Raw genomic sequence first — 26,869 nt, forward strand, 5'->3', positions numbered from 1 at the left:
GGTAGGACCAGCCAGGGTAGGTCTTACACAGTGAATGGTAGGGCACTGAGGAGTGTGGTAGAACAAAGGGATCTGGGAATACAGGTCCATAATTGATTGAAAGAGTTGTCACAGGTAGGTAGGTTCATAAACTTCATAAATTAATGTATTGAGTACAGGAGATAGGATGTTATGTTGAAGTTGTATAAGACATTGGTGAGGCCTAATTTGGAATATTGTGTGCAGTTTTAGTCACCTACATACAGGAAAGATTTAAGTAAGGTTGAAAGAGTACAGAGAAAGTTTACAAGGATGTTGCTGGGTCTGGAATACCTGAGTTATGAGGAAAGATTGAATAGGTAAAGACTTTATTCCTTGGAACGTAGAAGATTAAAGGGAGATTTGATAGAGATATAGAAAATGATGAGGGGTATAGATAGTGGAAAAAGCCTGCTTTCCTTTACCCTAGGTCATGGGATAAGGGGAACTTCTTCACTCAGAGGGTCATGGGTGTGAAATGTATTGTCAGCACAAGTGAACCATGTGAGCTCAATTTCAACGTACAATTTCAAGAAGCGTGGCTAGGTACCTGGAAGATAGAGAGGGTCTATGGTCCTGGTACAGGTCAATGGGAGTAGGTAGTTTAAATGGTTCAGCACAGGCTAAATGAGCCAGAGGGCTTGTTTTTGTGCTGTACTTTTCTATGACTCTATAAATTCAACCCAGCTAACTGAATCATTAGTCTATCAATATGGCAGAAACTGAAGTATTCTTCTGTTCCTGTCTTTCCATCTTTCAAGGTGGTTTGCATTTCCCTCTTTATAAAGATTAAACATCTAAAAATTAGCTTCATTTTTTGCATGTATATCAAAACTCGTGTCCTTTTGACAAATCAGTGAGGATTGTGCTACAGGCAGGCCAAAGATGTTGCCATGCTTGCAGTACCAACATAGCATGCCCACAACACAGTAGCCCTAATCCATATGTTAAATTCTGGATTTCCAGCATCTGCAGAATCTCTTGTGTACTGCATATAATTTATTCGGCTGGACCCTGTATTTGCCTACAAGCTCTACAAATTCTTTTCAGGAACTTGTGCAATCAGCAGTGGGATTGAAAGTTAGTGCTGTTTTCTCACCAATGCCTCTACCTTTGAGCAGGCTGAAGAGAGCTGTGGTATGCACATCTATACTCACAAAGCATCCCATCACTGCATGGGAGGGAAACTGCACTGCTGCAGATAAGGATACTTTACAATGTTAGTCAAAACTGTTAAGTGCATCACTGGCAGCAGTCGACCCACCATCAAGGATGTATGTACGGAAAGGTTACAGGGAAATGGCAAGTGAATGAGGTTGAGAGGGATGGAATGATGGAGCAGAATAGAGGGTCCAAATGACCTAATTCTGCTTCTGTGTCTTCTGATCTGAGTGCAAGTGAAGATGAGTACATTTACATTATGGTTAAGTACCTAGATATGCAGCCTCATGCCTGAGCCTTTGACCCAGGGCCCACCAAACTGGTGGGGAAGTTAAAATCAAGTAACAAGTAAATTTGGATTTGTTAATGGTGATGATGACACTGATGCTATTAGGTATTCAGAAAGAGAAAATCTACTGCCTTTGGCTAGGCTAGCTTTAATGTCCAACCCCACCCGTGCAATCTCTGAAGTGGCCACTCTGATCAGTGGGACAACTAAAAGTGAAGAATAAGTGCCTGCATTGCCAACAAACAGATCCCATGAACACATGATAAAGCTTTGAACTTCTATAAGTCAGCAGTTTGACCTACACTAGAGCACTTTATCCAGTTATGGATTCTGAGCCTTAAGAAAGATGTGAAGATCTGAGACGGAAAGAACTATAAGGAGTACCTGCCTCTATTGAGGTGTTTAGCAGAAGAGCAAAAGATAAACTTTTCCTTACCAAGTGGTTGTGGTCTGCAGTGTGCTGTCTGTTGATAGCGAGACCTTGTTTAATCAAGATTCAAAATATTAGCTCTCTTTGTCACATGTACATCAAGTTATATAGTGAAAAGTGTTGGTTTGCGTCAACAACCAACACTGACGATGTCCTTGGGGCAGCCCAGCAAGTGTTGCTACACTTCAGGCGGCAACATAGCAACTCACCAGAGTTAACCCACATACTTTCATAGCAACTCACTAACGCTAACCCACAGACTTGCATAGCTACACACTAACGCTAACCCACAGACTTGCATAGCTATTTACTAACCCTAACCCGTATGTCTTTAAACGTGGGTGGAAACTGGAACACCCAGAAGAAACTCGGTCACAGGGAGAATGTACAGATAGTGGCAGGAATTGAACCCTGATCTTAGAGCTGGAGTTGTAGTGTTACCTAACTCACACCCATGAGCTCTAAATCTGCCTCTGAAAAAGAAAAGCATAATGAAAAAATTTTGCTGTGGTAGAGTTAGATAATGTCAATAATGGATTGATTTAAGAGTAAACACAAGAAAGCCTACAGATGCTGAAAATCCAAAGCAACACACAAAATGCTGGGGAGCTCAGCAGGTCAGGCAGTGTCTATTGAAATGAATAAACGGTCAATGTTTCGGGTCAAGACCCTTCCTCAGGACCTGTAAGAAAGGGGGGAATATGTCAGAATAAGACAGTGGTGGGGGAGGAGGAAGGAGGATAGCTAGAAGGTGATAGGTAAAGGCAAGTGGCTATGAAAGATAAAGGGCCAGAGAGGAAGGCATCTGATAGGAGAGGAGTGTGGACCATAGGAGAAAGGAAATGAGGAGAGGACACGGGGAGGTGATAGGGAGGTAAGAGGCCAGAGTAAAGAATAAAAAAAGGTGGGAGGTGGAGGGAATTTTTTACCAGAAGGAAAAATTGATTTTCATGCCATCAGGTAGGAGGCTACTCCGGCAGAATATGAGGTTTTGCTCCTCCACCCTGAGGGTGACCTCATCTTGGCACATGAGGAGGCCATGGACTGACATGTTGAAACAAATGGGAATTGGAATTAAAGTGTTTGGCCACCGGGAAGTTCTGCCTTTGGTGGATGGAGCGGAGATGCTCATCTAAGTGGTCCCCCAATTTACGATGGGTTTCACCGATGCAAAGGAGGTTGCATCAGGAGCACCAGACTGAATAGGTGACCCCAGCAGATTCACAGGTGAAGTGTTGCCTCGCCTAGAAGGTCTGTTTGGAGTTGATGGAGGAGGTAAATGGGAATTTTAGGCTCTACTTTTGCTGCTTGCAGTGATAAGTGCCAGAAGGAAGATTGGTGGAAAGAGACAAATTGTCAAAAGAATCAGGGTGGGAACCACACTGTGGAAAGGTGGGGGGAGGAAAAGATGCATTTTGCAGTTGGATTCCTTTAGAGATGGCAGAAGTTGTGGAGAATGATGCGTTGGATGCGGAGGCTTATGAGATGGTAGGTGAGGACTAGAGGAACTTTTATCACTGTTAAGGCAGTGGGAAGAAGGAGTGAGCGCAGATGTTTAGGAAATGTGAGTGAGGCCAGCATCAGTGGTGGAGGAAGGGAAACCCTGTTCTTTGAAGGAGGTCATCTGATAACCTGAAAAGGAAAGTCCATCCTGGAGCCGGATGTGGAGATGAGGGAACTGAGAAAATGAATAACAGTTTTACAGGAGGCAGGGTGGAGTTGATAACTAGGAATCAGGTTATGAAAGATGTTGGTCGACGGTTTGTCTCCTGAGTTTTGTGCTTTAGACTAGACTATAGTGGTATATGAAATATTTGTCTAATTACTTCCTGTGTTAGAACAATTCATAGAACTTACTGTAACAAACACTTAAGGCCAATTTGATTTAATCTCTGAACTGACAATATCTGGTTATTCTCACTATGCATTGTGAATGGTGACTTTAATTCCATTTAATTAACATTCTCAGTTGTAACGAGAGATGGCAGCATAATGTACTGCAGGTTGGCACACAACAGTTGCAGCATCCTGGAACATAGCTGCATTTACTCACGTATACTGTAAATCCAACAAGAGTCTCGATTTTAATTCTTTTACTTGTTTACCCCACCAGTGACAAACATCTTCACACATTAGTTCAGGCCATTCAAGCCAAGTGGTCCATTTAAGTAGAATATGGGAACTGTATTCATTTACAGATCATAGTCATTGCTGGCAAGGCCAGTATTCATTAACTATTCCTATTTGTTCTTAAAGGCAACTTGCCTCTTTTTAAATTGCTCTTAACCATTGATACAACTGAGCAACTCCTGACCGTTGAATCGTGGTTAAGCAGTTCTGACTCTGATAAAGCGTCTCAGCCCAAAACGTTGACAGTTCATTCTACTCCATCAATGCTACCTGATTTGCTCCAGTTCCTCAAGATTGTGTGTTGCTTAAGATTTCTAGCAAAGAATCTCATGTTCAGATACCAGTTGTGTCAATGCTTGTAGTCATTGTTCAGACTGCAACAGTTCGGGAAGGTTACTCATCAACTTCAGAGCAACTAGTGGTGGTGTGAAGGGATGGGCTAGCCAGCGACATCCACATCGTAGGAACAAGCGACCTAATTATTTTTAAAGATGGGCCTCAGTGTCTTGTGGTATACACCACATCAAAAAGCACATGCTATTCTTTCCTAATATCCAAAAATACCATTTTATCACCTTCACAGTGAAATAATGTTTGCATAAGGTTTGGAGGATGCTGATGTGATTTGGGAAATGGTGGCTGTTCCTTCTGCAGTGTAGTGCCTCCCATGATCTTCTGTTTTTATCTTTCAGTTTGATTCAAGCCCAGCAGATGTCAGAAGTCAATTGCGTTATCTCCAGTCTTTCCTCTTCTACTCATCCCAGAGCTCTGCTAGGGTTAGCACTTCTATTATGCTGCACTCTCATAGATATGCACAACGTGTCTCACTACAAAATCTCCAGCTTGAGTGCAGTGGGTTTAGCAAAGGGAGGGAGGACTTGCACCTAATTGAGCTTTCTAACGCACCCTCTTGGCAGGGTTGTCAAGAGAATCAACGGGGTTGAGAGGGATAATAAATCAGTCATGACAGAATGGCAAAGCAAGCAGACACAGTGGGCCAAATGGTCTTAAACTCCCTCAATTCAACATCTCACTGTTCCACCAGTGATAGGTAAACACTCACGATTCTTTCTGTGAAAACCCATTGGGAGCTCGAGACAATAAAATTTATAATCATGGAGTGTCAGTGTTCGACATTCAACAAATCTATAATTGTCAGTCCTCCTTTTGAAGGTGATTTGAGGTTGCAAAATGTTCTCTCATAGACACGGTGATGTATTATCAAGAGAAAATGCAGTTTTCCTGTTTATTATTTTTTAGATACGCTGATGTTGTGCAATATCTCGTATTAGTTGTGTGTGCTTAGTATATTCTGATCGCTCTCTTCAAGTTGTGCACTCTTTAAAGTGACTCTTCATCACTGTTATACTTGCACCAATTTTGATGAGCTATGAATAGGTATTTCCTTGCGATGTCCAGCATGACATCTGTTTTTAATGTTAGTTCACATTTCCTATCTCATTTGTGATTATATAAACTTTCCAGGAACCCAAGAGATCCTGACCAACCTTTTTCTCCCAACATTAATCTCTTCATGAAAAAGTAAATCTGCAATGAACATTAATAAAGTTGTGGAGTTTTCTTTTATATCTGTAATACAGCCCCCATGAGGACTTACTCCCTCTGACTTTGCCTCAGTCTTCTTCAATGCCCAACCCCAAGATGATAGTAATTCAAATAAAGGACTTCTCCTCCTCTTCCACAGTTATTAACTGCATGGCCTTTTACCTTAGTAATGCATGGCTTCAATCTCTGCTTTTTATGGCTGCTTTTTATTCCATATGTTGTCTGCTTATGTTCATATTTCTATGTATGTTTGATGGTCTCTTTATGAATTGGAGAGAGAATGTAAACAGCAAGGACTTTTAGGCTTTTAACATGACACTGTCTTGATAATTATAACATGTATTCCTGTACAAAATCTTTTTTTTTTTGTTAAATTGTTTGGGCCACTTTTGGTGGGTGGTGCTCTACACTCAGTTACTCCATGGAGAATAGACTCAGAAGTCACAGGAACAAGAACAAGCCATACTTGAGGGCATCAAGTTTGGGAGTAGGAACATCATGTTGGCAGATAAAGTCATCAAGCACTACAGCACAAAACCAGGCCCTTCAGCCCATCTAGCCAATGACAAGCTTTTATTCTGCCTAGTCCCACCAGGACCATACAGTGGTGCTAGAAAGTTTGTGAATCCTGTAGAATTTTCTCTATTTCTACATAAATGTGACCTAAAATGTGATCATCTATTCACGTAAGTTATAAAATTTTATAAAGAGAATCCAATTAAATAAATAACACAGAACATTATACTTCTTCGTATATTTATTGAGAAAAATGTTCCAATATATTCTATTTATTTGTTGGAAAAAGTATGTGAACCTCTGGGGTAGTGCTTTCTACAAAAGCTTTTTGGAGTTGGGTGTTCCAATCAATGACATGAGGTCGGAGGTGTGGGTTGTAGAGGTGCTCTGCCCTATAAAAAAGACGCACAAAGTCAGGTTACTGATAGAGCCTGCTCTTCTCAAGAAAGATCTGTTTATGTGCACAATGCCTCCGCCAAAACAACTTTTGGAGGACCTTAGAAGAAGAATTGTAGAGAACCATGAAGCTGGAAAAGGCTGCGAAAGCATTTCTAAAGACTTGAGTGTTTCATCAGTCCACAGTAAGAGAAATTGTCTCCAAATGGAGGAAACTCAGTACTGTTGCTGCTCTCCCTAGCAGGGAGCATCCTGCAAAGGTCACACCTAGAGCACACTGTCCAGTGCTGAGCAGAACTCTGGGAGTAACAGCAAAAGACCTGCAGAAAGCTCTAGAACTTGCTAAAGTCTCTGTTCACGTGTCCAGTATAATAAAAACACTGAACAAGAATGGTATTCATGGAAGGACACCACGGAGGAAACCACTGCTCTCCAAAGCAAAACACTGCTGTACAACTTAAGTTTGCAAAAGACCACCTGTATGTTTTACAGTGCTTCTGGGACAATGTTCTAAGAACAGATGAGGAGGTCCTGCAAAGAGAGTTTAGGGAGTTAGGTGCAAAGTTGAAGGACAGGACCTCCAGGGTTGCAATCTCAGGATTGCTACCCATGCCATGTGCTAGTGAGGCTAAAAATAGGAAGCTAATGCAGCTAAATTCGTAGCTAAGGAGTTGGTGCAGGAGGGAGATCTTCATGTTTCTGGACAATTCCCTTGTTCCAGGGAAGGTGGGACCTGTTCCGATGGGACGGGTTGCACCTGAACTGGAGGGGGTCTAACATCCTTGCAGGAAGGTTTGTTAGTGCTGCTCCAGGGAGTTTAAACTAGATTTGCAGGGGGAGGGGAACCAGAGTGTCAGAGCAGATAGTGAGGTGGAGGAAGATAAAGGTCATGTGAGAACTGCAAGTATAGTGCATGGAGTAAAGCCAGATCTAACAGGGAAAGAGAAACAGAATAAAGGATGTAAAGGTAGTAAGGTAGAAGGGCTAAAGTGTGTGTACTTCAATGCAAGAAGCATCAGGAATAAAGGTGATGATATGAGAGCTTGAATACATACATGGATTTATGATGTAGTGGCCATTACAGAGACTTGGCTGGCACCAGGACAGGAATGGATTCATGGATTCTCAATATTCCTGGATTTCAGTGTTTTAAAAAGGATAGAGAGTTGGGGGGAGGGGGGGAAAGGAGGGGTGGCATTACTGGTCAGGGATACTATTACAGCTACAGAAAGGGTGGGTAATGTAGCAGGATCCTCTTTTGAGTCAGTATGGGTGGAAGTCAGGAACAGGAAGGGAGCAGTAACTCTACTGGGGGTATTCTATAGGCCCCCTGGTATCAGCAGAGATACCGAGGAGCAGATTAGGAGGCAGATTTTGGAAAGGTGCAAAAATAACAGGGTTGTTATCATGGGTGACTTTAACTTCCCTAATACTGATTGGCACCTGATTAGTTCCAATGGTTTAGATGGGGCAGAGTTTGTTAAGTGTGTCCAGAATGGATTCTTGTCACAGTATGTAGTGGAATGCCATACTAGATCTAGTATTAGGTAACGAACCGGGTCAGGTCACAGATCTCTCAGTGGGTGAGCATCTGGGGGACAGTGACCCCTGCTCCCTGGCTTTTAGCATTATCATGGAAAAGGATAGGATCAGAGAGGACTGGAAAGTTTTTAATTGGGGAAGGGCAAATTATGAGGCTGTAAGGCTAGAACTTGTGGGTGTGAATTGGGATGATGTTTTTGCAGGGAACTGTACTGTGGACATGTGGTCGATGTTTAGGGATCTCTTGCAGGATGTTAGGGATAAATTTGTCCCAGTGAGGAAGATAAAGAATGGTAGGGTGAAGGAACCATGGGTGACAAGTGAGGTGGAAAATCTAGTCAGGTGGAAGAAGGCAGCATACATGAGGTTTAGGAAGTAAGGATCAGATGGGTCTATTGAGGAATATAGGGTAGCAAGAAAGGAGCTTGAAGGGGCTGAGGAGAGAAAGAAGGGGGAGCAAGAAGGGGGCATGAGAAGGCCTTGACGAGTAGGGTAAAGGAAAACCCCAAGGCATTCTTCAATTATGTGAAGAACAAAAGGATGACAGGAGTGAAGGTAGGACCGATTAGAGATAAAGGTGGGTAGATGTGCTTGGAGGCTGTGGAAGTGAGCAAGGTCCTCAATGAATACTTCTCTTCGGTTCCAATGAGAGGGAACTTGATGACAATGAGGACAATATGAGTGAGGTTGATGTTCTGGAGCATGTTGATATTAAGGGAGAAGAGGTGTTGGGAGTTGTTAAAGTACATTAGGATGGATAGGTCCCCGGGGCCTGATGGAATATTCCCCAGGTTGCTCCACGAGGCAAGGGAAGAGATTGCTGAGCCTCAGACTAGGATCTTTATGTCCTTGTTGTCAGGAAACATGGCTTCAAGTGGACAGGGCCTGGGAAATGAATATTCAAGGATATACATCTTATCGAAAGGACAGACTGACTGGCAGAGGGGGTGGGGTGGCTCTGTTGGTGAGGAATGATATTCAGTCCCTTGCGAGGGGAGACATAGAATCTGGGGATGTAGAGTCAGTATGGATAGAACTGAGAAATTCTAAGGGTAGAAAGACCCTAATGGGAATTATCTACAGGCCCCCAAACAGCAGTCTGGATGTAGGGTGTAAGTTGAATGAAGAGTTAAAATTGGCATGTCACAAAGGTAATGATACAGTTGTCATGGGGGATTTCAACATGCAGGTAGACTGGGAGAATCAAAATGGTACTGGACCCCAAGAAAGGGAGTTTGTGGAGTGCCTCCGAGATGGATTCTTAGAACTGCTTGTACTGGAGTCTACCAGGGAGAGGGCAATTCTAGATTTAGTGTTATGCAATGAACCGGATTTGATCAGGGACCTCGAGGTAAAGGAACCATTGGGAGGTAGTGACCATAATATGATATGTTTTAACCTACAATTTGAGAAGGAGAAGGGAAAATCGGATGTGTCAGTATTACAGTTGACAAAGGGAACTATGGAGCTATGAGGGAGGAGCTGGCCAAAGTTCAATGGAACAATACCCTAGCAGGGAAGACAGTGGAACAAAAATGGCAGGTATTTCTGGGAATAATGCAGAAGGTGCAGGATCGGTTCATTCCAAAGAGGAAGGAAGATCCTAAGGGGGAGTAAGGGGCGGCCGTGGCTGACGAGGGAAGTAAAGGGCAGTATAAAAATAAAAGAGAAGAAGTATAACATAGCAAAGATGAGCGGGAAACCGGAGGACTGGGAAGCTTTTAAAGAGCAACAGAAGATAACAAAAAAGGCAATACGCCAAGAAAAAATGAGGTACGAAGGTAAACTAGCCAAGAATATAAAGGAGGATAGTAAAAGCTTCTTTAGGTATGTGAATAGCAAAAAAAATAGTTAAGACCAAAATTGGGCCATTAAAGACAGAAACGGATGAATTTATTATGGGGAACAAGGAAATGGCAGATGAGTTGAACAGGTACTTTGGATCTGTCTTCACTAGGGAAGACACAAACAATGTCCCAGATGTAATAGTGGCCAAAGGAACTAGGGTAAAGGATGAACTGAAGGAAATTTATATTAGGCAAGAAACGGTGTTGGATAGACTGTTGAGTCTGAAGGCTGATAAGTCCCCGGGACCTGATGGTCTGCATCCCAGGGTACTTAAACAGGTGGCTCTAGAAATCATGGATGCATTGGTAATCATTTTCCAATGTTCTATAGATTCAGGAACAGTTCCTGCTGATTGGAGGGTGGCTAATGTTGTCCCAATTTTTAAGAAAGGAGGGAGAGAGAAAACAGGGAATTATAGACCGGTTAGCCTGACGTCAGTGGTGGGAAAGATGCTGGAGTCAATTATAAAAGAGGAAATTACGATACATTTGGATAGCAGTAGAAGGATCAGTCCGAGTTAGCATGGATTTATGAAGAGAAAGTCATGCTTGACTAATCTTCTGGAGTTTTTTGAGGATGTAACTATGAAAATGGGCAAGGGAGAGCCAGTGGATGTAGTGTACCTGGACTTCCAGAAAGCTTTTGATGAAGTCCCACGTAGGAGATTAGTGGGCAAAATTAGGGCACATGGTATTGGGGCAGAGTACTGACATGGATTGAAAATTGGCTGGCTGACAGGAAACAGAGTAGTGATTAGCGGGTCCCTTTCGGAATGGCAGGCTGTGACCAGTGGGGTACCGCAAGGTTCGGTGCTGGGACAGCAGCTGTTTACAATATACATTAATGATTTAGATGAAGGGATTAAAAGTAACATTAGCAAATTTGCCAATGACACAAAGCTGGGTGGCAGTGTGAAATGTCAGGAGGATGTTATGAGAATGCAGGGTGACTTGGGACAGGTTGGGTGAGTGGGCAAATGTATGGCAGATGCAGTTTAATGTGGATAAATGTGAGGTTATCCACTTTGGTGGCAAGAACAGGAAGGCAGATTACTATCTAAATGGAGTCAAGTTAGGAAAAGGGGAAGTACAACGAGATCTAGGTGTTCTTGTACATCAGTCAATGAAAGCAAGCATGCCGGTACAGCAGGCAGTAAAGAAAGCTAATGGCATGCTGGCCTTTATAACAAGAGGAATTGAGTTATAGGAGTAAAGAGGTCCTTCTGCAGCTGTACAGGGCCCTGGTGAGACCCCACCTGGAGTGTTGTGTGCAGTTTTTGTCTCCAAATTTGAGGGAGGACATTATTGCTATTGAGGGAGTGCAGTGTAGGTTCACAAGGTTAATTCCCGGAATGGCGGGACTGTCATATGTTGAAAGATTGGAGCGACTGGGCTTGTATACACTGGAATTTAGAAGGATGAGAGGGGATCTGATTGAAACATATAAGATTATTAAGGGATTGGACACACTGGAGGCAGGAAGCATGTTCCCGCTGATGGGTGAGTCCAGAACTAGAGGCCACAGTTTTAAGAATAAGGGGTAGGCCATTTAGAACAGAGATGCGGAAAAACTTTTTCACCCAGAGAGTGGTGGATATGTGGAATGCTCTGCCCCAGAAGGCAGTGGAGGCCAAGTCTCTGGTTGCATTCAAGAGAGAGTTAGATAGAGCTCTTATAGATAGCGGGGTCAAGGGATATGGGGAGAGGGCAGGAACAGGGTACTAATTGTGTGTGATCAGCCATGATCACAGTGAATGGTGGTGCTGGCTAGAAAGGCCGAATGGCCTACTCCTGCACCTACTGTCTATTGTCTATTGTCCACGGGAATGGTACTGGAGGATTGGAGGGAGGCAAATGATATCTCCTTGTTAAAAAAAAAAGGTAGCAGGGATAGTCCAGATAATTACAGACCAGTGAGCCTTACATCTGTGGTGGGAAAGCTGTTGGAAAAGATTGTGTCTAACAAGCCTGATAGAGTTCTTTGAGGAGGTGACCAGGCATATAGATGAGGGTATTGCAGTGGATGTGATCCATATGGATTTTAGTAAGGCATTTGACAAGGTTCCACATGGTAGGCTTATTCAGAAAGTCAGAAGGCATGGGATCCAGGGAAGTTTGGCCAGGTGGATTCAGAATTGGCTTGCCTGCAAGAAAGCAGAGCATTGTGGTGGAGGGAGTACATTCGGATCGGAGGGTTGTGACTAGTGGTGTCCCATAAGGATTGGGACCTCTACTTTTCGTGATTTTTATTAATGACCTGGATGTTGGGGTAGAAGGGTGGGTTGGCAAGTTTGCAGACGACACAAAGGTTGGTGGTGGTGTGGATAGTGTAGAGGATTGTCGAAGATTGCAGAGAGATATTGATAGGATGCAGAAGTGGCAGATGGAGTTCAACCCGGAGAAGTGTGAGGTGGTACACTTTGGAAGGACAAACTCCAAGGCAGAGTACAAAGTAAATGGCAGGATACTTGTTGGTGTGGAGGAACAGAGGGATCTGGGGGAACATGTCCACAGATCCCTGAAAGTTGTCTCACAGGTAGGTAGGGTAGTTAGAAAGCTTAGGGATGTTAGCTTTCATAAGTCAAGGGATAGAGTTTAAGAGTCGCGATGTAATGATGCAGCTCTATGAAACTGTGGTTAGGCCACACTTGGAGTACTGTGTCCATTTCTGGTTGCCTCAGTATAGGAAGGATGTGGAAGCATTGGAAAGGGTACAGAGGAGATTTACCAGCTTGCTGCCTGGTTTAGAGAGTATGCATTATGATCAGAGATTAAGGGAGCTAGGGCTTTACTCTTTGAAGAGAAGGAGGATGAGAGGAGACAAGATATTAAGAGGAATAGGTAGAGTGGACAGCCAGCGCCTACTAGACAGGTATGTGGAGGAATTTAAGGTGGGGGGTTATATGGGAGGCAGGGTTGGCACAACATTTTGGGCCAAAGGGCCTGTACTGTGCTGTACTGTTCTATGTTCTATAAGAGTTGAACTTTTTGGCAGAAATGCACATTGCTATGTTTGGAGGGAAAAGGGCACTATACACCAACACCAAAACTTTATACCAACTGAAAAGCATGATGGAAGGAGCATCATGTTTTGAGGCTGATTTGCCTCAAAATATGATGCTTTACCTAGACAGCTTACAATCATTGGAGGGAACAATGAATTCAAAATTGCATCAAAACATTTTGCAGGAGAATGTCAGGATAGCAGTCTGTCATCTGAAGCTTAACAGAAGTTGAATAATGCAATAAAAATGATCTGAAAGACAAGAGTAAATGAACAGAATGTTTAAAAAGAAGAAAATTTGTCTTTTGGAATGGCTCAGTCAAAGTCCTGACCTTAATCCTATAGAAATGCCATGGAAGGACCTGGAGCAAACAGTTCTTGCAAGGAAGCCCACCAACATCCCAGAGTTTTGAAGCAATATTGTAAGGAGGAATGGCCTAAAATTTCTCCAAGCCGATGCGTTTGGTTGAAGTTATTGCTTTACAAGGGGGTCAGACCAGCTACTGAAAGCAAAGGTTCACATACTTTTTCCAACAAATAAATGTAATATTGGATCATTTTTATCAATAAATATATAAAGAAGTGGAAGTTTTTGTGTTATTTATTTAATTGAGTTCTCTTTATTTAGTTTTAAGACTTACATGAAGATCTGAGCAATTAACACAAAATGCTGGAGGGACTCAGCAGGCTAGCAGCATCAATGGAAACAAGTACAGTCGATGTTTCAGGCCGAGACACTCTGGCAGGATTTCCAGCATCCGCAGATTTTCTCTTGTTTGTGAAGATCTGATCATACTTTAGGTCATAATTATGCAGAAGTAGAGAAAATTCTACAGGGGTCACAAACTTTCTAGCTCCACTGTAGCCCACTATGCCTCTCTCATCCATATACTTATCCAAATTTATCTTCAACCTTACAATTAAGTTTGCAGCTATCAGCTCATTCCATATCTGCACCACCCTCTGAGTGAAGAAGATCCCCCTTGGGTTCCCCTTAAATATTTCCCTTTTCACCCATAACCTGATCTCACCCAACTTGAGGGGGGAAAACCTACAAGCATTTGCTCCATCTTTAACCCTCATTATTTTGTATACTTCTTTCAAATCTCTCCTCATTCTCCTTCACACCAGGGAATAAAGTCCTGACCTATTCAACCTTTCCCGATAACTTAGATTACAACTTAGATTTATTGCATCTTTTTTTGATGAAGATAAACCAGCATGGATTAGAATAGAATTAGACAAAATAGGAGAAAATATACCAGAAGATTTTTTTATATAAATGGGAATCTAAATGGATACGGGAAAAGAATCTCCTATACTAAAACATTTGATTGATTTATGGAGTAAGATAAATGTTGATGATGAGATAAAGAAATCTTTATTAGCAAAGAGACCTTTAATTCAAAATAAACTTATCCCTTTTACAATGGATAATCAACTTTTATATAACTGGTTTCACAAAGGGATTTGATATATAGGAGACTGTTTTGAAGGAGGTATATTAATGTCATTTGACCAATTAAAGAATAATTATAAAATATCAAATAACACTCTTTTCTGTTATTTCCAATTAAGGGCTTATTTAAGAGATAAACTGGGTCAAACAATGTTATTGCCGAAACCTAATGAAATAGAAACTTTAATTCATAAAGGAAAAATTAAAAACTTTATTTCTGGTATGTATAATTTGATTCAAAAACAGGCAATTAAACAAGGAATTCATAAGTCAAGACAAAAATGGGAAACTGATTTGAATATTAAAATTGATGAAACAAGTTAGTCAAGATTGTCTTGACAGTATGACAAATACAATAAATGTTTGACTAAGATTAGTACAATATAACTTTTTACATCAAATATATATTACACCACAAAAAATAAATAGATTAAACTCAAATTTATCTGATCAATGTTTTCAATGTAATCAAGAAATTGGTACTTTTTTACACTCTACTTGGTCTTGTTTTAAAATTCAACCTTTTTGGACAAATTTAAGAGTTTTACTGGAACAAATTATTGGAATACAACTTCCATGTAATCCAACGTTATTTTTACTAGGCAATATTGAAGGGATAAAATTGAAATCCAAATTGAATAAATATCAGAAAGAATTCATAAAAATTGCATTGGCAGTAGCCAAAAAGGCTATTGCAGTTACTTGGAAATCGGATTCATAATTAAGTATAGATTGTTGGAAGAATGAAATTTTTAGCTGCATTCCACTTGAAAAAATTACATAATTTAAGAGATAAATATGAAATATTTCTGAAAATTTGGCACCCTTATTTACAAAAGATAGGATTAAATATATAGGTGCTCTGAAGATAAAATTATTAGTTAAGTGTTACATAGTTATCTGGGGAAAGAAATAATTATACATATTAAAGCTATTATGAACTCAGTGGAGCATGTGGGGATCTTCCGATATCTAGGCATCCTTTCTTTCTTTCTTTCTTTCTTTCTTTTTTCTTCTCTTTTTTTTCTATAGGGATATGTTTGGGGAGAGGGGGAGAAGGGTTGATAATTTTTTTTTCTTTCTGTAACCTATTTGAAAATTCAATTAAAAAAAAAGTTTTAAAAAACCTTTCCCAATAACTCTGGTCCTCAACTCCCAACAGCATCCTTGTAAATCTTCTCTGTACTCTTTCAATCTTAGAGCACAGGAGAATGAGGGGTGTCCTCAGAAAATCCATGTAATCATGATAAGGTTATGATACGGTGGATAAGCATAGTCTTTTCTCCAGGGTCAGGGGTTCTAAAATGAGAAAGAACAGTTACAAGATAAGAGGAGAAAGAACTGAGAGACCCAAGAGGTAACTTGACACAGAAGGTAGTAAGTAGCTAGAATGAGCTGCAGAGGAAATTCTTGTGGCCAGTGCAGTTGCAACATTTAACAGGCATTTGGCTAGGTGCTTGGGGGATAATGGGCCAAACTTGACCAGCAAGGAAGATGCTGTGGTTGGAATGGAGCAGTTGGGCCAAAGGGCCTGTTTCCATGCTGTATTACTCTGACTCCTGTGCCGTTTAAAGACAACTATCCCATCTTCTTTTGGTCCTGAATCCCTTTTGCCGTCTCCTCCCTTGGTATCTTTTATTCTGAAACTATGATCCCCCAAGTATTAGAATGTTAAATTTATTATCAAAGTACATATTGGTTACCATATACAATCCTGAGGTTTAGTTTCTTGCAGTAAGTTAGCTTCTGCCATCTGTTGGGTTTTCAGTATCAGCTCTGCTCAGGATTGTTCACTCTCCAGAGGATAGCTACTGCACAAGGACAGTGTGAGGGAGGAAGCTGGGGCATTCTCACCCACAGCCACTGGCATGCTGTGCAGTATGGTAGTAGCAGTGTAATACACTGGATGAATATGCTGCTTTATTTAAATTCACACAGGACATTTTGTGCTGCTTGGAATCTTAAAGGTGAGGAGAGTGATGAAGTCGTCGTGATATAAAACAGAAAATGTCTAAATGTCTATCTGTTATTTAATAAAAGTATTTCTTTTTTCTTTACATGTCCAGAAGTGATCTGTATAATCACTTGGATCGAATTGATTCCAGCCTGGATAACCTACAGAACTTGTTATCAGGACAGACTTTCAGCATGGAATCCAGCACTCTGTTAGATGTAAGTTTGTTTGTGATGTTTCCAGGTTATTGAATGTCAACTGATGTGGAGAGAAAGGTAACAATCCCTTCTACAGGCTACCACATTCACTTCCTCTGAACCCAGCTGCAACACAGTGGGTTGCCTCTCTCTGAGCCAGATGACCTTGTTACTCCCAAGGCACCAGCACACGATCCAGACCAATGTAACATGGTAGCATAGCGGTTAGTGCAATCACTTTACAGTGCCAGCGATATCCAGTTGGCATTTGATTCCTGCCACTGTCTGTAAGGAGTTTGGGCATTCTTCCCATGGCCATGTAGGCTTGCTCCAGGTGCTGTGGTTTCCTCCCATATTACAACGATATACAGATCAGGGTTAGCAAGTTGTGGGCATGCTATGTTGGCATCAGAAGCATGGCAACACTTGCAAGCTGCTTCCAGCATAGCCTCAAACTGTGTTGGATGTTGACGCAAGAGATATATTTTACTGTGTTTCAGGGTGCATGTGACAAATAAAGCAAATCTTATTTTAGCCAATACAGCCAGAAAATGGCTGCCAGATTTTCTAACTGATGTGACTTTATTTATTAGCATTCTATAGCATTATTTATAATTGCAAATTCTTATTCTGGCTAACCATAGACCAGAAGACATAGGAGTGGAATTAGGTGATTTAGGCCATTGAGTCTGCTCCATCATTCAATCGTGGCTGATCCTCTTTTCCCCTCCTCAGTCCCACTCCCCAGACTTCTCCCCGTAACCTTTGATGCTGTGTCCAATCAAGTACCTATCAAGCTGTGCCTTAAATACACCCAACGACCTGGCCTCCACAGCCGCCTGTGGTAACAAGCTCCACAAATTCACCACCCTTTGGCTTGAGAAATTTCTCTGCAATGGATGCCCCTGTATCCTGAGGCTGTGTCCTCTTGTCCAAGACTCCCCCACCATGGGAAACATCCTTTCCACATCAACTCTGTCTAGGCCTTTCAACATTCAAAAGGTTTCAATGAGATCCCCCCCCCATCCTGAATTCCAACGAGTACAAGCCATTAAATGTTCCTCGTGTGATGACCCTTTCATTCCCAGAATCATCTTTGCTCTCTTGAAGTGAATGCTAACATTACATTTGCCTTCCTCACCACTGACTCAACCTGCAATTTAACCTTTGGGGTGTTCTGCACAAGGACTCCCAAGTACCTTTGCATCTCAGATTTTTAGATTTTCTCCCCGTTTAGAAAATAGCCTGCACATTTATTTCTACTACCAAATTGCATGACCATGCATTTTCCAACATTGTATTTCATTTGCCACTTTCTTGCCCATTTTCCTAATCTGTGTAAGTCCTTCTGCATCCTCAACACTACCTGCCCCTCCACCAATCTTCATATTAAATGCAAACTTGGCAACAAAGCCATCTATTCTATCATCTAAATCATTGATATACTGCATAAAAAGAAGTGATCCCAACACCAGCCCCTTCGGAATACCACTTGTCACTGGCAGCCAACGAGACAAAAATCCTTTTATTCCCACTCACTGCCTCCTATCAATCAGCCAATGCTTCAACCATGACAGTAACTTTCCTGTAATACCATGGGCTCTTAACTTGGTAAGCAGCCTCATGTGTGGCACCTTGTCAGAGGCCTTCTGAAAGACTAAATGTACAACATCTACTACATCCCCTTTATCCTACTTGTAATCTCAAAGAATTCCAACAGGTTTGTCAGGCAGGCTGAAGGAAACCATGCTGTCTTTGTACTATCTTGTCCTGTGTCACCAAGTACTCCATAACCTCATCCTTAACAATTGACTTGCATGCCAGAGTCCAATGATTTTTGAAAGATCATTACTAATACTAATTTAGAGTATTGTGTGCAGCTTTGGTCACCTAATTACAGGAAGGATATTAATAAGGTTGAAAGAGTGCAGAGAAGGTTTACAAGGATGTTGCTGGGACTTGAGAAACTGAGTTACAGAGAAAGGTTGAATAGGTTAGGACTTTATTCCCAGGAGCGTAGGAGAATGAGGGGTGATTTGATCGAGGTGTATAAAATTATGATGGGTATAGATAGAGTGAGTGAATACAAGCAGGCTTTTTCCACTGAGGCCAGGGGAGAAAAAAACCAGAGGTCATGGGTTAAGGGTGAAGGGGGGAAAGTTTAAAGGGAACATTGGGGGTGCTTCTTCACGCAGAGAGTGGTGGGAGTGTGGAATGAGCTGCCAGATGAAGTGGTGAATGCGGCTCACTTTTGACATTTAAGAAAATCTTGAACAGCTATATGGATGAGAGGGGTTTGGAGGGATACGGCCCAGGTGCAGGTCAGTGGGACTAGGCAAAAAAATGGTTCGGCACAGCCAAAAAGGGCCAAAAGGCCTGTTTCTGTGCTGTAATGTTCTATGGTTCTAATACCTCCAAAATCTCTACTGCTACCTCTTTCAGAGCCCGTGGGTGCAGTTCATCTGGTCCGGGTGACTTGTGTACCTTTAGGTCTTACAGTATTTTGAGCACCTTCTCCCTTATAATAGTAACTGCACTCACTTCTCTTCCCTCACAGTCTTCAACATCTGGCACACTGCTAGTGTCTTTCAAAGTGAAGACTGATGCAAAATACTCGTTTAGTTCATCTGTCATTTCTTGTTCCCTGTTATTATTTCTCTAGCCTCATTTTCTAGTGGTTCTGTATCCACTTACATCTCTTATTTTTTACATACTTTAAAAAGTTTTTACTGTCCATTTTGATATTGTTTGCTAGCTTGCTTTCATATTTCATCTTTTCCCTCTTAAAGATGCTTTTACTTGCTCTCTATAGATTTTCAAATGCTTCCCACTAATTTTTGCTTTGTTGTATGCCCTCTGTTTTACCTTTACATTAACTTTGACTTTCCTTGTCAGCCACAGTTGCACTATTTTGCCATTGGAGCATTCCTTTGATTTTAGAATACATCTATCCTGTGCCTTCCTCATTTTTTCCAGCAACTCGCACCATTGCTGCTCTGCTGTCATCCCTGCCAGCAGCTCCTTCCAGTTTACTTCTGCCAAATCCTCTCTCATACCACTGTAATTTCATTTACTCCACTGAAATGCTGCTATGTCAGACTTTATTTTCTTGCTATCATATTTCCAGTTGAATTCAGTCAAATTGTGATCACTGCCTCCTGACAGTTCTTTTACCTTAAGCTCCCTAATCACCTCCAGTCTATTACATAACACCCCAATAGTTGACTCCCTAGTAGGCTCAACAGTAACTGTTCTAAAAAGCCATCTTGTGTGTATTCAACAAACTCACTCTCTTGAGATCCATTACCAACCAGATTTTCCCAATCAACCTGCATGTTGAAATCTCCCATGACTATCATAACATTGCCCTTATGACACACCTTTTCTGTTTCCCACTGTAATCTGTGGCCCACATCCCAGCTACTGTTGGGAGGCCTGTAAACAACTACCATCAGGGTTCTTTTACTCTTGCAGTTTCTTAGCTCAACCCACAAGGATTCCGCAGCTTCCAATGCTACGTCACATCTTTTTCCAGCAGAGCCACGCCACGCCCTTCCGCCTACCTACCTTCCTATCCCTCTGATACAACGTGAAACCATGGACATTTAGCTCCCAACTATAACCATTGTTCAGCCATAGTTTAGTGATGGCCACAACAATTTCTAATAGTGCAACAAGATCATCCACCTAGTATCTTGTACTCTGAGCACTGAGATATAACACTTTGCAGTTATATTGAAGGCAAGTCAGCGACTATACATCATTAGGAGTTTGAAGAGATTTGGTAAGTCAACAACTACACTCAAAAACTAATATAGATGTACTGTGGAGAGCATTCTGACAGGCTGCATCACTGTCTGGTATGGAGGGGCTACTGCACAGGACCAAAAATAGCTGCAGAGGGTTGTAAATTTAGTTGGCTCCATCTTGGGTGCTAGCCTACAAAGTATCCTGGACACCTTCAGGGAGTGGTGTCTCAGAAAGGCAGCGTCCATTATTACAGACCTCCGGCAACCAGGGCATGCCCTTTTCTCACTGTTACCATCAGGTAGGAGGTACACAAGCCTGAAGGCACACACTCAGCAATTCAGGAACAGCTTCTTCCCCTCTGCCATCCGATTCCTAAATGGACATTGGACCAGTGAACACTACCTCACTTTTTTTTACTATATATTATTTCTGTTTTTTGCATGATTTTCAATCTATTCAGTATATGTATACTATAATTGATTTACTTATTATTTTTTATCTTCTATGTTATGTATCGCATTAAACTGCTGCTACGAAGTTAACAAATTTCTTGAGACATGCCACTGATAATAATTCTGATTCTGATATGCTACCCTTTTTGATTTTGCATCCTCAATGCGCTGGTCCTCACCCTGCTGGCTGTAGTTTTGTCCTATGATTTACCTGTCCTTCCTACAGTCTTACTGTATACTATCTTTACTTTTTTTTACCATCCATCCTATCCTGAGTCCCTTCGCCTCTTGTTCCCACACCCCTGCCAAATTAGTTTAAACCTCCCCAACAGCTCTAACAAAACTGCTTGTGAGAATATTGGTCCCCTTTGGGTTCAGGTGCAACCCGTCACTTTTGTACAGGTTATACCTTCCCCCAGAAGAGATCCCAATGATCCAAGAAGCTGAAGTCCTGCCCCCTGCACCAGCTTCTCAGCCACGTATTAATCTGCCAAATTATCCTCCTGGCACACCTCACAGGTAGCAATTCGGAAAGTACTATCTTGGAGATCCTGCTTCTCAGTTTTCTGCCTAGCTCTCTAAATTCTCTCTTCAGGACCTCTTTGCTTTTCTTTCCTATGTGATTGGTACCAATATGTACCGAGACATCTGGCTGCTCCCCTCTCCCTCCAGAATGCTGTGGACACGATCCATAATATCCCTGACCCTGGTACCTGGGAGGCAACATACAATTCGGGTGTCCCGTTCATGTCTTTAGAATCTACTGTCTGTTCCCCTGACCATTGAGTTCCCGGCTTCTCCCTCTTTTCCTTCTGCCACAGATCTATGCTCAGTACCAGTAACCCGATCTCCATGGCATTCCCCTCGGAGGTCATCCCCCACAAAAGTATTATTGATGAGAATGGCCACAGGGGTGCTCTGCACTAACTGCCTATTCACTTTTCCATTTCTCCTGACAGTCACCCTGCTACTTGTTTCCTGCAGTTTAAGGGTGATTAATTCCCTGAAACTTTGATCGATTATCTCCTCATTCTCCCGTACAAGCTGAAGGTTATCCAGCTGCTGCTGGATCCCTAAAGCAGTCTTCAAGGAGCTGCAGCTGGATATACTTCATGCAAGTGTAGTTCCATGGGAGACTCTGGGTCTCCAGTCCTGCATGATGACACCAAATCAGCAGATTGTTCAACTGCAGCTCTGTGAATTCTATAGTTGAAACATCAGCCAAACTGAAGTTTGCTTTTATCCTTTTCAAAGTTCAAAATAGATTTATTAACAATGTACATATATGTCATGCTGAGATTCATTTTCTACTCTAAATCCATAATCAAACAATAACTATAATAGAATCAATGAGACTGTACTAACTTGAGCCTTAAACTGGTGTGCAACAATATGAAAAGAAATAAATTTTATATATATATATATATAAATAGATAGATAAATAAGCAAGCAAGCAATAAGTATTGAGAACATGAGATGAAGAGTCCTTGAAAGTGAGTCCGTAGATATTGCAGAGGGATGCAGGTTCCTCCTTGGTGATTTTCTGACTGACTAACCTCCCAGAGGGTTAAGGTCTATCTCTTGTTCATCTTAAGTTGAAGATTTACTGTATCTGATATTTCACCTACGCTCAACCAAAGCACACCTCTGTCAGAGCAGTCAAGTTTTAGTGGCTTTTGTTTAATAAATCATTCATTTCATAAAATCAGCAAAACTCTTGAAACAATTGGCAAGCTCTCATTAATGTATTAAATGCAGTTTTATCATAATGGGTTCCACAGTAACATAGCAGTTAGCGTGATGCTATTATAGCCCGGGAATTGAAGCTCAGTTCTGGCGCTGTCTGTAAGGAGCCCCTGTACGTCCTCCCTGTGGAATGTGTGGGTTTTCCCCCAGTTGCTCTTGTTCCCCCTCCACAGTCCAAAATACATACAGGTACGTAGGTTAATTGGTCATTATAAATTGTCCTGTGACCAGGTTAGGGTTAAATCAAAATTGTCAGGGGTTGCTGGGGCAATGCGACTCAAAAGAGCTGCAAGGACCTACTCAACACTGTATTGCTAAATAGATATTCATATCATAGAAGCGAACAACATAGGAACAGGCATTTTCGGCCACCTCATCCCTTATGCCCATGTTAGATCCATACCCCTTGACACCTTCCCATCCAAGTAAGTGTCCAAATGCCTTTTTACTTATTGCAATTGTATCTGCCTCCATCATTTCCTCTGGCAGCTTGTCCCACATAATCACCATTCTGTATGAAAGCTTACACTTCACATCTTTAAATGTCTCCCCTCTCACCTTAAACCAGTCCCCTCTAGTTCTAGATCTAGTCCCAAGATCTTAAGGCACAAACTAACGGAGATGGGAGTAGACTCTCACATGGTGGATTGGATAGTGGACTACTTGACAGATAGACCTCAGTATGTGCGGTTGGGAGACTGTAGGTCTGACACGGTGGTCAGCAGCACAGGGGCGCCGCAGGGAACCGTACTCTCTCCGGTCCTGTTCGCCCTGTACACATCAGACTTCCAATATAACTCAGAGTCCTGCCATGTGCAGAAGTTCGCTGATGACACGGCCATAGTGGGGTGTGTCAGGAATGGACAGGAGGAGGAGTATAGGAAACTGATACAGGACTTTGTGATATGGTGCAACTCAAACTACCTGCGTCTCAATATCACCAAGACCAAGGAGATGGTGGTGGACTTTAGGAGATCTAGGCCTCATATGGAGCCAGTGATCATTAATGGAGAATGTGTGGAGCAGGTTAAGACCTACAAGTATCTGGGAGTACAGTTAGACGAGAAGCTTAACTGGACTGCCAACACAGATGCCTTGTGCAGGAAGGCACAGAGTCGAATGTACTTCCTAAGAAGGTTGGCGTCATTCAATGTCTGTAGTGAGATGCTGAAGATGTTCTATAGGTCAGTTGTGGAGAGCGCCCTCTTCTTTGTGGTGGCGTGTTGGGGAGGAAGCATTAAGAAGAGGGACGCCTCACGTCTTAATAAGCTGGTAAGGAAGGCGGGCTCTGTCATGGGCAAAGTACTGGAGAGTTTAACATCGGTAGCTGAGCGAAGGGTGCTGAGTAGGCTACGGTCAATTATGGATAACTCTGAACATCCTATACATAGCACCATCCAGAGACAGAGAAGCAGTTTCAGTGACAGGTTACTATCGATGCAATGCTCCTCAGACAGGATGAAGAGGTCAATACTCCCCAATGCCATTAGGCTTTACAATTCTACCGCCAGGACTTAAGAACTTTTTAAAAGCTATTATTAATGCTTTTTGAGATGGTGATTTAGATGCATATCATATTTTTTTACTGAGTTAAGTATTGTTTGTAATTAGTTTTGCTACAACAAGTGTATGGGACATTGGAAAAAAAGTTGAATTTCCCCATGGGGATGAATAAAGTATCTATCTATCTATCTAGTTCTATATGACCCTGCCCTGGGGAAAAGGCACCATCTATGCTCCACAATTTTATAAACTTCTGCAAGAACCTGTATAATTGCAAATTTCTCATCTTCTAAAAGTGAGGAGTGTTAGGAAGTAAATATGGTATAGAATTAAAAATGGCTTCAGCCTCCCATGTACCAGCGAGAATAAAATGACGTTGTGCCCTCCTATGTACAAATTGATGTTATGGCAACCTTTCAACCCACTCTAAGATCAATCTAAGTGTCTCTTAAATATCCATAATACATCTGCCTCAAGCACCACCCCAGCAGGGTGTTCCATACACTCACCACTCAGTGTAAGTATTTGAATATTACCTCTGACATCCCTCCTGTACTTCCCTCAAATCACCTTAAAATAATGCCTCCTGCCCCCTCCCCAATATTAGTCATTTCCATGCTGCGAAACGGTTCTGCCTAGCCCCTTGAACTATACTTCTTAACTTGTACATTTCTATCAAATCATTTCAGCTTCCTTTGCTCCAAAGAGAAAAGCCCTGGCTCGCTGAACCTTTCCTCTCTGGTTCAGGCAGCATCCTGGTAAATCTCTGCACCTCTCTAAAGCTTCCACATCCAAATATAATGAGGCAGCCAGAACGGAACATAATATCCCAAGTGTGGTCTAACCAGGGTTTTATAGAGCTGCAACATTTTACCTCAAATCTCTTGAAGTCATTCCCCTGATTAACAAAGGCCAACACACCATACTCTTCCTTAACAACCCTATCAACTTCTGTGGCAACTTTAGGCATCTATGAACATGGATCCCCAAGATCCCTCAGTACCTCCACACTGCTAAGAATCCTGTCATGAACCCTGTATTCTGTATATCACACTATAGCCTTCAACCTTTTGCACCATCCACACAGCAAGTCATCTGCAAACTTACTAACACACGGTTCCACTTCCTCATCAAAGTCATTTATAAAAACCACTAAGAACAAACAGGAATCCCAGAACAGATCCCTGTGGAACACCAGTAGTCACTTATCTTAAGGCAGAATACTCTTTTATCTACTAGTACCCACTGCTTCTGAGAGCAAGCAATTCCAAATCCACAGCCAATTTTCCCTGGATCCTCTGTGTCATGACTTTCTGGATGAATCTACCATAGGAACCTTGTCAATTTCCCCCCCCCCCCCCCCCCAACTAAAAACTATATACACCACATCCACCTTCATCAATTTGTTTGACGCCGCCTTAAAACTCAGCATGGAACAGGGCCTTCCAATCCACCAAGCTGTGCCACCCAGCAACCCACCAACTAACTCTAGCCTACTTACAGGACAATCTGCAATGACCAATTAACGCACTAACCAGAGCACCCTTGATAACACTCCTGTGGCCAGGGAGCCCATAATGATCACAATAAATGCTCCAAGTCTCTTCCCTTCCTTCCCATAGTAACCTGGAGTATAATCTGTCTGGTCCCAGAGACTTACATGTTCAAATATTTTTCAGAAGCTCCAACACTATCTCTTTCTTAACCTCAATGTGCTCCAGCAAGTTAGTCTGCTCTACACTGACCTCACATTCAAAGTCCCTCATGAACATTAAGGACCTCCTCTACCCTCTTCTACATCCAGGCACATTTCCTCCTTTATCCTTGAGCAGTCCTACCTCACTCCAATCATCATCCTATTCTTCATATACAGTACATGTAGAACACCTTGGCGTTTCCTTAATCCTCAACAAGGCTTTCTCATGCCCCTTCTAACTCTCCCAAGTCTCTTCTTAAAGCTCCTTACTTGACTACCTTGTAACTCTCAAAGAACCCAATACAAGGGAGAAGGTGCTCAAAAAGCTGAAAGACCTGAAAGTACATAAGTCCCCTGGACCAGATGAACTGCACCCTAGGGTTTTGAAAGAGGTAGCATAAGAGATTGTGGCAGCATTAGAAATGATCTTTCAAAAATCATTGGACTCTGGCATAGTGCCAGAGGACTGGAAAATTGTAAATGTTATTCCACTCTGTAAGAAAGGAGGAAGGTGGCAAAAGGGAAATTATAGCCTACTTAGCCTGACCTCAGTGGTTGGGAAGATGTTAAGGCTGATTTATACTTGTGCATCGCATCGATGAAGTAGGTATCGCGTACCCTACGCCATACCATATACAGTAGGGTGACGTGCACCTCTCCAGAAAAGTTACTCACGCGTCGCCATGTCACAGACTGCAACAATTGTGATTGGTCCGCTTGGTAGCATTGCATTTCCTCCTACACATTTCTGGTTGCTTCTTCTTTGCCATGTTTGTAGATTGTGCGTATACTGATGCGAATTAGATGAACCAAACTGTCTAATCTACCTGCCGACTTGCAAAAATGTTTGAAATGCATTTCCTCATCCATGTCTCTCACGAAGAAACTCAACACTGGCATAGAAACCCCACCACCAACTAGCGTTTTGGCGCACATCAACGCATGCTCGCTACGGCATAGAGTGACACAGAAGTGTAAATCAGGGTTACGGCGTAGGCTGCGGCGTAGCCCGTACGCACAAGTGTAAATCAGCCTTTAGATTTAATTGTTAAGGATAAGGTTATGGAGTACTTGGTGACACAGGACAAGATTGGACAAAGTCAGTAAGGAAAATCCTACCTGACAAACCTGTTGGAATTCTTTGAGGAGATTACAAGTAGGATAGATAAAGGGGATGCAGTGGATGTTCTATATTTGGACTTTCAGAAGGCCT

General features: G+C 42.1%; 1 protein-coding gene across 12 annotated transcripts in view; it reads left to right on the forward strand.

The window, feature by feature from the left end:
* hsf1 (heat shock transcription factor 1) overlaps positions 1-26,869 on the forward strand; it is a 177,765-nt gene that overhangs the window by 128,018 nt on the left and 22,878 nt on the right. For 7 of the 12 annotated variants that reach the window (XR_012100083.1, XR_012100082.1, XM_073055148.1 and 4 more), the window contains 2 exons: positions 4,721-4,804; positions 16,425-16,530. Coding sequence is in view for 10 of the 12 variants with exons in the window: in XM_073055148.1 (XP_072911249.1) it covers positions 4,721-4,804; positions 16,425-16,530 (190 nt within the window). In the remaining 2 variants the exon portion in view is untranslated. Of the gene's footprint in view, positions 1-4,720; positions 4,805-16,418; positions 16,531-26,869 lie in introns of all 12 variants that reach the window. The other 5 variants (XM_073055155.1, XM_073055156.1, XM_073055158.1 and 2 more) reach the window with 2 other exon arrangements.

Source organism: Hemitrygon akajei, chromosome 8, assembly GCF_048418815.1.
Source record: "Hemitrygon akajei chromosome 8, sHemAka1.3, whole genome shotgun sequence".
NCBI lineage: Eukaryota > Metazoa > Chordata > Chondrichthyes > Myliobatiformes > Dasyatidae > Hemitrygon > Hemitrygon akajei.